We start from the raw sequence: 13940 nt of genomic DNA, 5'->3' as shown, positions 1-13940 counted from the left end.
CACGTGTTGTGCTCCTCTTCACTTCTCCGTAGGAGGAGACCGCTGCTCGGATGGTCACTCAGACTTTGCCATGGGCTGGTTACAAGCCTCAGGGGTGCATCTGTGGCTTTGTCATGAGAGAATCAATCCCCCCAATGCCACCCTTCCTCTTCCACCACACACACATGCACCTCATGGATACACATATGTGCCGGACGAGGCTGTCCTTGGGCTCATCTCAAGTGCAAGCTTTTCCCTCCTCCTCCACTCACCTCGTTTTCCATGCTGGCACAGGCAACAGCATCCGCAAGGCTCTTCTCCTTGGCCAGGTAGTTGAGGATCTCCTCTACCACCGGCAGGTGGCAATGCCGTACTGCAATGTGAAGAGGGCACTCTCCAGCCTGCCAATGGAGACGAAGGACGAGAGGCAGCCTCCTCCTGTCTAAAGCTTAAGGTTGGCATGGACTGCCTCCCACCATGACACAAAACACTTCTCTCCTTTCTACATCCTGGTCTACACTCAGCCCCAGTCCCTCCTGCCACCTGGACGTAAACCAGAGAACCAGCCTAGTGCTGATAAGGCTGAAGGTGACAGAGGGTCTAGGAAAGAGCAGCGTTCAGTGATGGAGAGGTGTGACCATTGCCACTTTGGAGAAGGATGGGCAGGAGGGACTTCCTCTAGCCTGATCAACAGGCTTGCAAGACAGGGTGAGATCTGGCATGGAAGGGAGGGCATCTCAATCTCTCAGGTCCCTTCACAGTGAAATGCCTGGGGCTAAGAAATGCCTTTGCTCAGCCTTTGCTCTTTGCTATCTTGTTCTGTTGTCTCTGAACCTAGGGTCCTAACCTAGGTGGGATTCTGGGACAGCACAACTGGGTAGCTGCCAGGTGGACTTAGGAGGTTTCAGGGTAGTTAGGCAGGAGCACTGCCTGTCCCCAGGAAGGGTGTGCAGCTGTGGAGGACACATGCAACTTCCACCTCCTTTAAAAGGGACATAAGGACATAGAAGAAGAAAAAGGGGAGGAGGGTTGCCATAGGGCAGTATGCATCACCTGGCAATACACATGGTATATCTGCAAGCTTCTACAGCCATCTAACTGAGCTAAACACCTGTAACTTTAAACATGAATGAAACAGGGTTAAAGCTGCAAAGATTTTCTGCTCTTGCATCACTGCAGGAACATGCAACGTCGCTGTTACCCCATAACAGCTTACGGTGATATTACGTGATGCTAATGTAATACTTACAACTGTAAGAGGTGTGAATGCAGGGGCTGGTTCTCAGGCTCCAGACCTACAAACTTTTACTAGAGTCTATTGAGAACCAGATGATTTGGAAGCCAAAGGGCCCAGTGATCGGGTCCACTTTTAACAGAGGAGTGATGCTCAGAGAGGCGATGGGCTGGGCTGTAACACTATCAGAGCTATCATCCCACTGAAGATAATGACAACAATCCAGGTTATTCCTTTTAAAGCGTAATCCCCTTTGGTCATCAGCTGTCACGGAAGAGAGTCAGGCACCTCAGGTAGGTATGCTACAGGAAGTCCCCAGATGGTGCCTTGCATCCTACTGAAGTGCTAAAGATCTTTGGCATTCAGAATCACTGCTTATAATTCACCCACCAGCTGGATCTTTTGATAGTGGACACACGGGGATCTGGCTTGTAAAAAAGCCTCCATGTCCAAACTCTAAGCAGGACTGGTGTCTGCCACCCCAGCCTTCCTATCTCTAAGGCTAAGTACAGATGGTCAAGCCCCCCAAAGCTGAGTTGATTCAGTCTTTGCAGGTTAGTCTAAGCAGCATAGATTGAACTCATAAGCAAGTGAACAGACATTCACTTTTGACTCTGGAAATGTAGCCATACGCCTGCAGTGGCCCAGACCAAACGCTGGGGGGCGCTAGAGCACACCTCTCTGCTCGCCTGGAGGAGACAGCAAGGCTAGCTCGCTCACCCTGCAAGGGGGTGAGTTGTGGGGGAGGTGCAAAGCATCCTGGGATGCTGGGGGACTGAATTAACTTGAATCTGGAGGGGATCTGGGAAAGAAGCTCAATAAACGGATTTAAACTGAAGCAGCGAAGTCTGATGCTACATCCATCCAGGTTTACCTTAAACCATGTTTGGCCTTTTTGAAAGTAGTTTATGTGCACTGAACTTCTGTTGTGTTACAGGTTTGAAGCAGTTTCCGATCACTTATACCAGTTCGTGTGTCCCTCGCCCCAGTCACCAAATGTAGCCAGCAAAAATGAAACAAAAACTGGGCTAAAGACCCTTTTACTTCTTTAAAATAAATCCCTCTCTCTCAGAGAAGTCCCAAATAGTCCCTCTCCCTCCTGTTTTCACTTCTTATGAACCATTAGCAAACTTCATGTTTTAACCACCTCCCCTTTTAAAGGGGTTTTTTCCCTGCCTGTCAAACCCCCGTAGTGAGTGACGGTCACAAGTTTCCAGTGAGTGAAGCCATCAAACAGTTTGGAAATCACTCCATTTTTTTTGTGGTTTGTGTCCAGCCTATTTAAATGCAATGCGTGATTAATGTTCTGGAGAAAGGAAGTCTTGATTCAAGATGGACCCTACCTCCGCTTCCTCAGTTAAGGAGCCGAGAGCTCACAAAAATATGCTCTGAAACCCCTAACAGGTTCTCCAGTAAAAACAAGGCAGACTAACTTTGACATTCCCAATATTTCTAAAGTAAAGAGCAAAACAGATATTGAACCAAGCAAGCCAAAAGCTTTCAGGCCATCTTTCTGCCCCATGAGGAAGCCAAAAGAGCTCAGGCCAAAAGAGTGAAAAGCCTTTTCAGATCCCGTTTGTCCTAAACCGGCAGTCTGGTGCACGGGTTCAGTTTTGAGCGAATGTTAAAACTTCTGTGTAGGGCAGGCTAGGATTTTTTCAACAAAAGGGTTTTTTTTAAAATCAGAAAATGCTGGTTCACTGAAACCGAACCTTTCTCCCTAAACATATGAGTTCCAATGAAATGTGGGGTTTTTTTCAGGTCCCGAATGGCATTTCTGGCCAAACCTACATAAGTAGAGCGCTCCCAGAATACTCCAGGTTAGGGCTGTCTCGTGGGAGGTGGAAGCCCTGGGTTCAAATCCCTGCTCCAAAGAATAATGACTTGGTTAAAGCAGAACAACTCCTACAAGAGGCAGGCTTAATCCAGAAGAAACCAGAGTATATTTACACTTTATAGACCACCCAAATGTTGTGAGTGTGTATGCATATATACAGTATACATACACGAGGAATCAGAACTCGTGGTAGAGGTGATATCTTTTATTAGACCAGCTAGCTTTTTGTAAAAAAACAATTCTTTCATTGCAAGCTTTTAGGTGCAAGCACCCTTCTTCAGGCCTAGGAGAAACGATTGTAAAAGTTCTCCTAGTTAGAAATGACACATATATACACACACATATACACATACATATAAATGTGTGTGTATGTATATATATATGTGTGTATGTGTGTACGTATACATATATATGTATGCATGTATGTGTGTGTGTATATGTATATGTGTGCGCATACATGCATATATATAAACCAGGGGTGGGCAAAATGCGGCCCACCAGGTCATTCTATCCAGCCCACGGGGCCCCTAAAAAATTTATAAAATTAATATTAATCTGCCCCTGGCTGCCTGTTTTGCAGCCCTCGATGGCTTGCCAAAACTCAGCAAGCAGCCCTCCGCCTGAAATAATTGCCCGCCCCTGATATAAACACATACACCACACCCACCCACCCAAACATGCTTTGGTTAGCCTATAAAGTGCAAATCTACCCTGGTTGATTCTGGATTAGGCCAGTCTCTCTCAGCGTCTCTTGTGGGAGTTACTTTGGTTTAACTTCATATTTCGCGAGACCAGGCTCACTTCAACAGATGCTGTGAAAGGACACGTCTAGAGCATCGTATAACATGGAGACAGTGCTTTGAATACAGGAGCCAGGGAGGGAGAGAGAGGCTCAAGTGTCCTGCTATGGGCCTGGATGTCTGCATCTCTCTATTGCAGGACACCCAGTAGCCTGGTGTTAGCAAGAGCACTCCTGTAGCAGAACGGGAGAGACAACACTTGAACCCAGGCTCCCCGTCTCCCAGCTACCTGCCCTAAGCACCAAGTCTCTAGCTATTCTGGGGTTCATTCTGTCTCTCTTTTTTTTTGCAAATAGCTTGGAAGGATCTTGATTTCCTCCCAGGCTGCTCCACGCTTCCTGCGTGCACAGCTTTGCATCTCAATCCTCACCTCTATTGTCCAGCCCTGCAGTCTCCCCCCAGTCAGACCCTGCTCTTAGAAACCCGTTCCAGCCAGCTGCATGATGGCTTTGAGCTGCATGGAAACATCCCCAGAGCTGGCTGAGACATGCCAAAAGCTCATTTAACACCTAAAGGCTAATTCCAGATCTCCAGAAGAGAAAGGCTTATGCATTCCTGGCTCTCTCCATCACCTGGTTATTTAGCTCAGGGTTTGTTTGACAGATCTGTTTAAACCTTGCACATGTTAACGTTAAGGAATATTTTAGCTCCGAGGCCCATCCCAAAGGGTAAGACTGAGGCTGCAGGAACTCTGGGTACTTGCTGGGATCGGGGTATAGGCAGGTCCTGGCTACTGAGAAGGGCCACGTATCAGGCTCAGTGAGTTGATCTGCTGCAGCAAACCCTGTGATCACATCACATCCTGCAGAAGGATCTGGGCATGCGTTGGAGGGGACCGGGTATGTCATTATGCATTACCTACCTTGGACGGCCAGGTGAGCTTCCCTCCTTCCTCGATCAGGGCAGTGATCATCCTCCGATTGCCATGGCGAGCAGCAACGTGCATGGCCGTCTCGCCGTTCTGCAGCCAATCAGGGGCAAGGCAATGAGTTACATCCACCCATTTCATCCCACCAGGACCCCCCCCCACCTATAAAGTGGCTCCTGGCTTTACCTCCTGCTCCACGTTGACATCGGCTCCGCTGTTCAGCAGCATCTCTGCCACTTTCTCTCCTTCCCGGATGCGGGCTGCGATGTGCAGGGGGGTCTCCTCTGCCTGCAGGAAGCACAAATACCCAGAGAAGCACAATCACCGCTGCCCCCATTAAACCCTGCTCTCCTTCATGCCTTGCGTCCTGGGCCTTTGGTCGCCCTGGCAGAAACCTGCTGTTCTGACCGGGTAGATCTCACGCCCGTGTGGCACAGGGGGAAATGACTACTGGGGAGACAATGCGATGGAGAAATCCAGCCTGGCATTTTTAATGTGCTCATTCAAGTCTCTGGTATCCATCCCTCTCTTCCAGTGGCTTTGGGAATCTCCTTGGGCTTTCCTAGATCTCAGGACATTACTTTATTCTTCTAGCCTAGCCGACTAGCCTGTACCCCATGAGAGCCAGTCCTGCTTCTGATCTGTGGGCTGCAGCTCGAAACCTCTCCCTTGGGCTCAGTCACAGAGCCGCACAATGGAAGTGCTTTGCATTTTAATCTCATTCACCAAACTGGTCCCGTCCACTGCTTGCTTTTAACCAGCCCTCATCCCGACAATGCCATTGGAGGATCCACCGGATCCTGGCATGGGACCCACTCGTGACATGGCATCTGCTCGGCAGTTTCTTTCCAACCCTCTCATCCCTCCCCGAGGCACTGGGCTGCCCCTTTGAAAGCCAATGTTATCCATGGAAACCTGGACAGGCATCAGCTTCCCATCCTATTAACTTAATGAGCTAAACCAAAGTGAATCACTACAAAGGGAGATGGCCGAGCTCTGCTAGGGTCTTCACAGGAGTGGCTCCTACAGCATAGATGGACTACATGGTCTAAGACAACGTCTCATGTCTGATTTTCAGGGTTGCATCAGGTCACTTGGGAAATATCCCCCAGCCTACAGGCCTGGACACACCAGGTTGATACCAGTGTAAGTGATCTTTAAAAGGAGTGTACAGATATTACAAACCTATGCCGCTGTAACTTAGTCATGTCAGGTGTAAAATTGGGCTGGGAAAAATCCAAGTTAAAATTCACTGGTGCAAGCAACACTATTCCAGGTGTCACCACATATTCTGGGGTGGACACTTGCTCAAGACACTCCCTGCTTCATTGCTGCTCAGTGGCAAGGGGCTGTAATAGCAGTGACAGCGGGGATACCCGCACTCCTGTCTGCCCCCAGTTCTGGTGGCCATTACATTAGTGACTAAAACAGATGCAAACTAGGCTGGTGCAAACATGCAGTGTGCCGACACCCGGACAGATTTTGCTCTTGGGGGTTTTCCCATCACTCCCTGGTCAGCCCCTTGGCATCCCTGGGCAATGCCCTTCAGTCACTGCCAAGTGCATCCTTGCTGCTGGCTCTCGCACCCCTGTGAAATGTGGCTTTGCTTGGGTACACCTTGTTTTTTCAGCATTGGGGGGTTCCAGCACAGTGGAGCTGGCTACAGAGATCCTCTTAGCTTTAGCAAATCATTGATGATCTCTCCCAGCTAGAGACGGCCCAGCATTTCCTATGGAGGCTCCTTTTGCATAGGCAGGGTTTGCAATGCCCCCTTGCACAGGAGAACGTGCTGGCCACCAGCCACCACATTCAGAGGATGTCTGAGCTGTCCTCGGAGCCGAGCAGGTTGGGGCACGTGGTGCTGCAGTGCCCTCTCGTGCACGTTTGCAGTAACACCACTGCAGCCCAGTCAGGACCAGCTACCTGCTGGGGTTTAAAACCCATCAGGCCCGGGTAAGGGAGCATGAGAGGCAGCCCTGCAATACAACACAGACTGGCATTGCAGGAGATCCTTTCCCAGCCTGTGCCCCCATTATGCCAGGCATCAAACCACCCTCAAACTAGATGCAAATAGGGATGCTCACACCACTGCTACTAAAGTGCAGGCATGCAAAGCACTGGTTGCAGAGGCTTGAAATCAGCAGTCAAGGCTGGTGAGGGAGAGTCCAAGTCTCACCCTTACCTGGCCTCCTTTGGGCTGGACCTGTGCCCCAAAGCCCAGCAGGGTCTGGACCACCAGCGGCCTGCAGTGCTGGGCAGCGATATGGAGGGCAGTGTAGTTCTCTCTGGTGCGGGCATCTACGTCTGCTCCCTTCTGCAGCAGGACCTTCACCACAGCAGCGTGCCCCATCTTGGCAGCAGTGTGCAGGCAAACCACCCCTTTCTGGAAGAGAGGCACTGGGTACCAGTATTGCCTAAGGGCACTAAACCCCTCCCAACAGGGCTGTGAGGGTGATGAGGAGCAGGGGAGCTGCTGGGGCAGGATTGCATCGCCAGGGATTGCACTGGGGAGGTCAGAGCCAGAGCCTTGACAGCTGCAAAGAGGATCAGGGTCTGGATCTGCACAGAGCTGCTCGAGTGAGCTTTGCAGGGGCTAGCTCCCAAACTAGTTGTAGCAGGGTTGCTGCCAAGCTGATCCATGCCTGGCGCTAGCTTGGGTACCTCGGCCTGGCATGCCTGAGGATGCTGCTGCTAGGTGTGGTGAGCTGATCACGGAGCCGTGATCACAGGGAAACCAGAGCTTTTACAAACGATGGGCTCCATCACAGCAGCTGTCCCTTGGTGGGTTTGTAAAGTCAGTTTACAGCTGTTGCCTGCCTAGATTACATGCACTTCTCTCTTCCCCACCACTTTTCTCTACTGGTAGAACTGAGAAAGCAGGACAAACTCTCTCATCCCCTCTGTACCAAACATAAGCAGGGTTTCAGACCAATGGTCCAAGGCTGTGTGGGAGAAAGGGTGTTTTCCACCCCAAACACATGTTCAGTAACTCGAGCTTTGCCCGGAAACTTTTGCCCTGCTCTCACAGCTCTGTCTGCCTCTCCAAGCCAGGTTACCTTGTTGGGCATGTGCAAGGGGACTCCTTTCTTCAGGAGAGCCAGGGCAGTATCCAGGTGCCCGTGCTCAGAGGCAACATGGAGGAGAGTGCTGCCATCCTGCAGGGAACAAGGGTAGCATGAGGTGGGGAGGACACAAGGATCTCTGGACTGGGAGAAGGGCTCACTGTTGAAAAACTGTGAAAAGGAACCACCTCCGCACTCCTCCTCCCATGTCTCAGCCATGGTGCACGTCCCTCCTTCCTCCATCCACCTGCCCCCTGTACCTCGGGGAATGGGCGCCTCCCTCATTGCAATGGCATTTGGGGTGCTTGTGGCTGGCCCTCCTGTTAATCCTAGTGCTAGAGCACAGATGTGACATGGGCATCTGGCAAGTTCACAGGACGTCTCTTCCCTGGAGCTGCAAGGTTTGGTCAGGGGCTGCGGAGACTGAAATTTTTGCCTCCAAAGCCAAAATCTAGTCTGGACCCTAAAGTCACACAGCAGAAATCGGGGAGAGGCCTAGACCTTTTTGGGAGAGCTCTAGGGATTGAGACATAGGGTTTTTTATATAAAGTCCTTGTGCAACTCTAAACTTTAATAACTTTGGATATACACCTGCTAGAAGCAAAATATAAATGGTGACTGAAAGCATAATTCATCAAGTATATTAGCACCATGTAAACTATGCATGGGGTAAGGATCACAAATGCAATCTATGAAATCACTCAGCAGAAACCGGAAAATGTTTTCTACGAGTTGGAAAATCAGACTGAACAATGTATCATGAAAGATGGCAGTTGTGGTGAAGTCTAGAAATTTGAGCTGTATTGTGTTAAACCTTAATGAATGATGCTTTCAATTGCCATTCAGAGTTTGCTTCTATCGTGTGTACTTTCAAAGTTATTAAAGTTTAAAGTTGCACAAGGATTTTATAAACACCCTGTCTTTTCAGTCCCGAGTTGAACCTGTCACACTTTGTGCCTGTAATGCAAACCTCTTTAATAACCAGGCCCTGCTAAGGAAGGCACTTGCATTGCCCAGAGGGGGAAAGCTGCCTAACTCCCCATCTTTTTGTGTTATATGTTAGTATTTAAGTAGACACGGCCACCAACACCATGAAACTCCAAACTCAAGTTTGTTGGGACCAGGGTACACAGCCTAGAGACAGGTCCCAATTGAGGCCAGGACCAAGTGAACACAAGTCTTGGTCTCTTCAGGCCAGGACATATGATGTAGTGGCTATGCAGAGGTGTGGACGTGGGCACCTACCTTGGCGCGAGCCAGCATGTTGGAGTGAAACTTCTCCACCAGCAGCTCCACGATGTGCGTGTGGCCTTGCTCTGCAGCAAGGTGTAGAGGGGACCTGACCATCTGCAAGCAAAGGAAGCAGCATGCTGACATTTCCTTGGGGAAAAATCCAAATACTTTTAACTGGGCAGTAGCAAAGCAACTCCTAAAGGTGTTCTCGATTCAAAGACGGCACCTCAACATTTCCCAATCCAACTATTCCAGTTCAGCATGTTGTACCACCCTGAAGCTTTAAGTCATTCAAAATTAAATTGTATTACAGAACAAGAGCATTCACTAGCGCCCATTCCCTCCTGCAATCAAGCTCCCTGGTCAGACTCCATTCCCCGTGACACATTTGCAGCCACGTGACACCCGGCTATATCTGAAGTCCTATGCCTCGCGTGGTACACTATGCCGCTTGGACAGGAATCTGTTGTCCAAGCTACAGCTACCATAAGGCAGCACATCACTGTAAGAAATGCAATATAACGTTGAAACATTTTAAGCTTTGTTCTACAAACTGAACTATTCCCTTTAGAGGTGATCTCATCAAACATAAAACCTTTTGTTGCAGAAGACAGAAACTTTTTACAACAAACTTAGCAAAATTGCGGTTGTCCCATGGAATAGGATGCAGAAACGACATTGTTTGCTGAAAAGCCAATGGGCAATTCACCACCAGCTCTAGGGAAGATTGCAAAAACCGACTCTTTTCCTCTGGGTACCAGGCAGTCAAAACTTGTGCTTATTAGGCTAGGCTTAACATGGACCACCAGCCCTCAGCTGTTCGACCCACCCGCCCATCCGTTACACCTTGCTCGGTACTGAAGTACAGACAGAAAGGATCCCACTAGCACTGTCCGAATCAGCCAGTTTCCTCTTTGCATCCCATTTTGAACACATCTAAAATCACCTTGTCTGTTATATTAGGATTGGCTTTGCAGTGATGGAAGAACTTCACCAGGGCTTCATCGCCTTCCCAAGCAGCAAGATGCAGAGGAGTCTGACCTTCTTCCTACAACAAAAAGAGCATCAGGACACTCTGATTCCTCAAACAGAAAAGCATAATGAGGTAGTCGAGCTGCTCCAAGAAGAGCCTGCAAGCTGGAGCAAGAGGATTTGGGTACCTGAGGATGTCATTTTACTGCAATGTTATTCCTCTGCCCCAGAAAACTGCTGATGTCAACTGAAGCAACATGTGACGTGTGTCTGCGCTACCCTTAGAAATAATCGGAGCTGGGCCACTGCTATGGGGTAGCACTGACCTCAGCTGTGGCCCTTGTTCCCATCGTGGCCCAGGGGTGTCCCAGCAGGGTTTGCACTGCCCCTGCATGTGCAGCCAGAGCCTGGTTTGCAGTGGATAAAGGGCCAGACCCCTCCCCATGCCCTGTGCCCCAGTCCCTTCCCAGTCCCTTCCCTGCCATGTTCCTGGGTGCATGCCTGGCCCCACTCATTGCTGGCAGCGGCTGCACACACGCCTCGGGGCGGACAGCAGGGAAGAGGCAGGGGCTTCACTGCCACTACAAGGATCAGGCCTCTTGCAACTCCCCCTCCATCTACCCCTGGCTTGCCAGTATTTTCAAAAGCCGGGTTGCTGGGGTTTTTGGCACTTGGCCTAAAAACATTCCTAAGCCCTGCCTTACACTTGGCTACTTCATCTAATTTGGGGTAAAAGAATCAGAGGTAAAATTACACCAGTGTTAGGTACAGCAAGGTAGGTGTCATGTGTCTGCAGCTTGCCTGGGGTGTCATTGCAAGGAAGGGATGACTGTCCCCCCTTCTACCTACTGGCAAGGCATGGGAACAGTAGATTAGCTCGTTACCTTGGGACAAGCTGCTCTGGGTCCTGGTGCACAAAACCAGTATAAATGTGCTGGTAGAGGAGTGTTGCATGCCCAGCCCCAGAGTGCGGTTACCGGCAGAGCTGGGGATGCTGCTGCCTGGAAAAGGCGACTTGGCTATGTCAGCTTCTAGAGATACAGCAGCTTTCTAGCACTGGGGATGTGCAGCTCTTGCCTTCACAAAGGCAGACCTGATTTCCAGCAATTCTGTGAACACATTTCCTTTGGTCACGGTCTCCTCCTCAGCCCTGGGATGGCTGAGGACCCCTGAACCAGGTAGCCCCTGCAAAAAATGGTTAGTTTTGTGCATGGACAAATATGTGAATTGCATATGTCTTTTGATCATGCTGTTTTACTGAGTCATAGCAAAGTAACTGGAGAACGCAATTATTTTAACCCTTCCTCATTGGCAGGATTATAGGCTGAAGCCTGTATTTGGACCAACAGGTTCATTTAAAGCCAGCTTCCTCACCATGGCATGGAGAGGGAAATGGGGGAAGGATTTGGACCATGAAAGACCTGTCAACACTAAGATGACAAGTGCAAGTGCTCCATCTGATGTGGCTCTGGAAGCCTAGCCAGCTCCATTTGTCTTGGCATTAGGCCTAATACACTTAAGGACCCTTTATAAATAAGCCAGGACCTTTTGGACTCACTGTTTTACAGACTTGCTCTGTTTATTTGACTGCTTGAGTTGGTCCTGACATTTTTTAATGAAAACAATCCTCTCGTCACGGACCTTTTTCTTCTGGGATCTGTGCAAAGACTCACAAAGGGGCAATTGGTTGCAGGTCGGGATGTTTCTCCTTATTTCTAGTATCTGGCCCCTTGCGCAGGGAGCCTGCCCCAACTTCTGTGGGACTGACTAACATGATGGATCCTTACATTTTTGCTCAGTGACTTCAAGGCCCCCTGCCTAGAGCTGCACTGGCAACGATCAGACCTCTTCCACAACCTGATAGCGTTAGATGACTTGCAGCTTCAGTGCAGCTCGAGAGAGATTTTATAGTGGGATAAAGATAGCCCCAACTCCTAGCTCTGCTGATATCATTTGGAGTTGGTTGCTGGCTCCGGGAGTGGTGTGAAATAGGGGCACCCCAAACTCAAACCAGGTGTCGGGGAGAACTCCAGAGGTCTGTCTACACTAAATGCTTAAATAACCCCCTGGAGAGTGCCTGATTCATGGAGGATCGAGTCCGTGACCACTGCTGCAAGGGAAATCTGAATGTCATTGGTTTGATCCATCTGTACCTGCCAAGACATAGCTGCTTAATTTTCATCAGTACCATGTAATGGGTGTACTAGCTCTGTTGTTGACAGGCCTGGACTAATGTTCCTCCATGCAGCCAAAAACAGTTAAAAACAAGCTTGAAGCAAGCTGAGTAGTCGTAAAAATACTGGGTGCGATGATAGAGCAGCTAAGGCATTTCACTAGGGAGCCAGAGGTGGGAGTACAATCCCCAGTCGACCCTAGCAGTGTGGGGGTATTGGGCCCACCAGACTGGGGAGCCAAAGGTGGCTGGACAGACCGCTGGCCATAAACCCTCTAGCAGAGCTGTTGTCTCAGGGACTGGGGTGGCCTCAGCCCTTCTAGCCTAAGGAGCCTCCTTGGTTTCAACATGGCAAATATTTACCATAATCCTTCTGATACAATTCAGATGCAGCTGGTTAGAGGATGGGTTAGAGCTGCTCCTGCCCCCCTCCAGTGATGCAGAGAGCCAGCCTCGACTAGGGACAGCAGCAGCACACAGCGTCCTCCTTCCAGCGCCTGGTTTCTTCCCATCCCTCTCCCATAAGTGTTGCCCACTGGTCAGGAGCACTGGAAAGAGAAACCCATGTACTGCTGCTGCTGCTGTCCCCAGCTCAGCCCGGCTCCCTGTACAGCTGCTCCCTACGGCACGGGGCATGAGCAGCTCTGGGGCTTCCCCTGCGCCCAGATCAGCCAGGGACAGCAGCAGTGCTGGTGGCATGGGTGTGCGTTCACCCCTGCTGAATCCACCCCGGCTACGTCCTCATCCAGGGACTGCTTACACTACTTTGGGTTCAAGCTACTTTGACCAGGAGCCTTCACAGTTTAGCTACGCAGGAAAGGAGGCCACAAAGCTAAGCAGGCAATACGCTGAATATTACAGTCAGGTTCACTATTTTAGTTTTGGTGAATGAGCAGGGGCCAAGCCCAAGACTTGGCTCCTTTTAAGCGTGATGGTAAAAACTCACTCACCAGTGTTTGTGCAAAGGAACCTGAAGGAGGCAAAGACTCAAAGAGCAGAAACACTTGTTTTTACACCTGAACAGCTACTGATGGGAGCTCATGATAACAGCCACCAACCACGTACTCCCACATCTCGAGGACCTATACTCACGTTTGGGCAGTCCACCCCAGCTCCATATTCCACTAGGATTTTTGCCATTTCCACATCTTTCTTCCTGCAGCTCACGTGCAGCGCCGTGTTGCCATATGTCTGTAACGAACAAACAAAGCTTTGCCTACTGATCAGCCCCCGGTTCTTGGAAAACTGCAACCAACCACTGCAGTATCAATCGTCCTGATGTGACATGTCCTGGCTAACGGGATACCCTTCAAGAGTTGGAGTGGCTTTTTGTATTGTTTGAAATTCTTCAGCCGTTATCTGTGGCTAATATTGCTCTTTGCACACCCCCATCACCAGTGCACCGCTCAGAAAGCTGGTCCCAGGCAGCTGCAGAGCATAGAGGACCTAGCTGACTGGGCAGTCAAAAGGTAATGGCATGGCTTTGGTTCAAACAAGGCATGGCATAAGAGCATGGGACAGCCCTGCTGAGGCTTCCCAGTCCCTGCAATCACCAGTGCCATCCACAGGTACTCCAGACTCAGAGCTACCACCCTCCCAACCCCAACTCAATTCATCCAAGTCTCTGCCTGAATCAAGGTTCAGTCCCCCCAGGATTTGAAACTGTATTCCCCACATCCTGGTGGGGCACCCAAACTGCTCCTAGTCACTCAGTCTGTTCAGTCTCCCTGCCTCCCTCCCTGATCCAGGTCCTCATAAACCTGAGCCAAAATGTTGGGTTTG

The 13940-nt window shown here is 50.0% G+C and overlaps 1 protein-coding gene across 1 annotated transcript in view; it reads right to left on the bottom strand.

Annotated features, from left to right (window-relative positions):
• The window catches only part of LOC102576391 (serine/threonine-protein phosphatase 6 regulatory ankyrin repeat subunit B), a 72223-nt gene that overhangs the window by 34441 nt on the left and 23842 nt on the right, over positions 1-13940 (bottom strand). The window contains exons 5-12 of the mRNA XM_019481813.2: positions 13251-13349; positions 9960-10061; positions 9026-9127; positions 7775-7873; positions 6901-7101; positions 4905-5006; positions 4713-4811; positions 252-380 (exon numbers count right to left, since the gene is read on the bottom strand). Coding sequence (XP_019337358.2) covers positions 252-380; positions 4713-4811; positions 4905-5006; positions 6901-7101; positions 7775-7873; positions 9026-9127; positions 9960-10061; positions 13251-13349 — 933 coding nt within the window. The remainder of the gene's footprint in view (positions 1-251; positions 381-4712; positions 4812-4904; positions 5007-6900; positions 7102-7774; positions 7874-9025; positions 9128-9959; positions 10062-13250; positions 13350-13940) is intronic.

Source organism: Alligator mississippiensis, chromosome 3 (genome assembly GCF_030867095.1).
Source record: "Alligator mississippiensis isolate rAllMis1 chromosome 3, rAllMis1, whole genome shotgun sequence".
In the NCBI taxonomy this organism is placed as follows: domain Eukaryota; kingdom Metazoa; phylum Chordata; order Crocodylia; family Alligatoridae; genus Alligator; species Alligator mississippiensis.
Note: the sequence above shows the minus strand (reverse complement) of the source record. Positions and strands in the feature narration are given on the sequence as shown.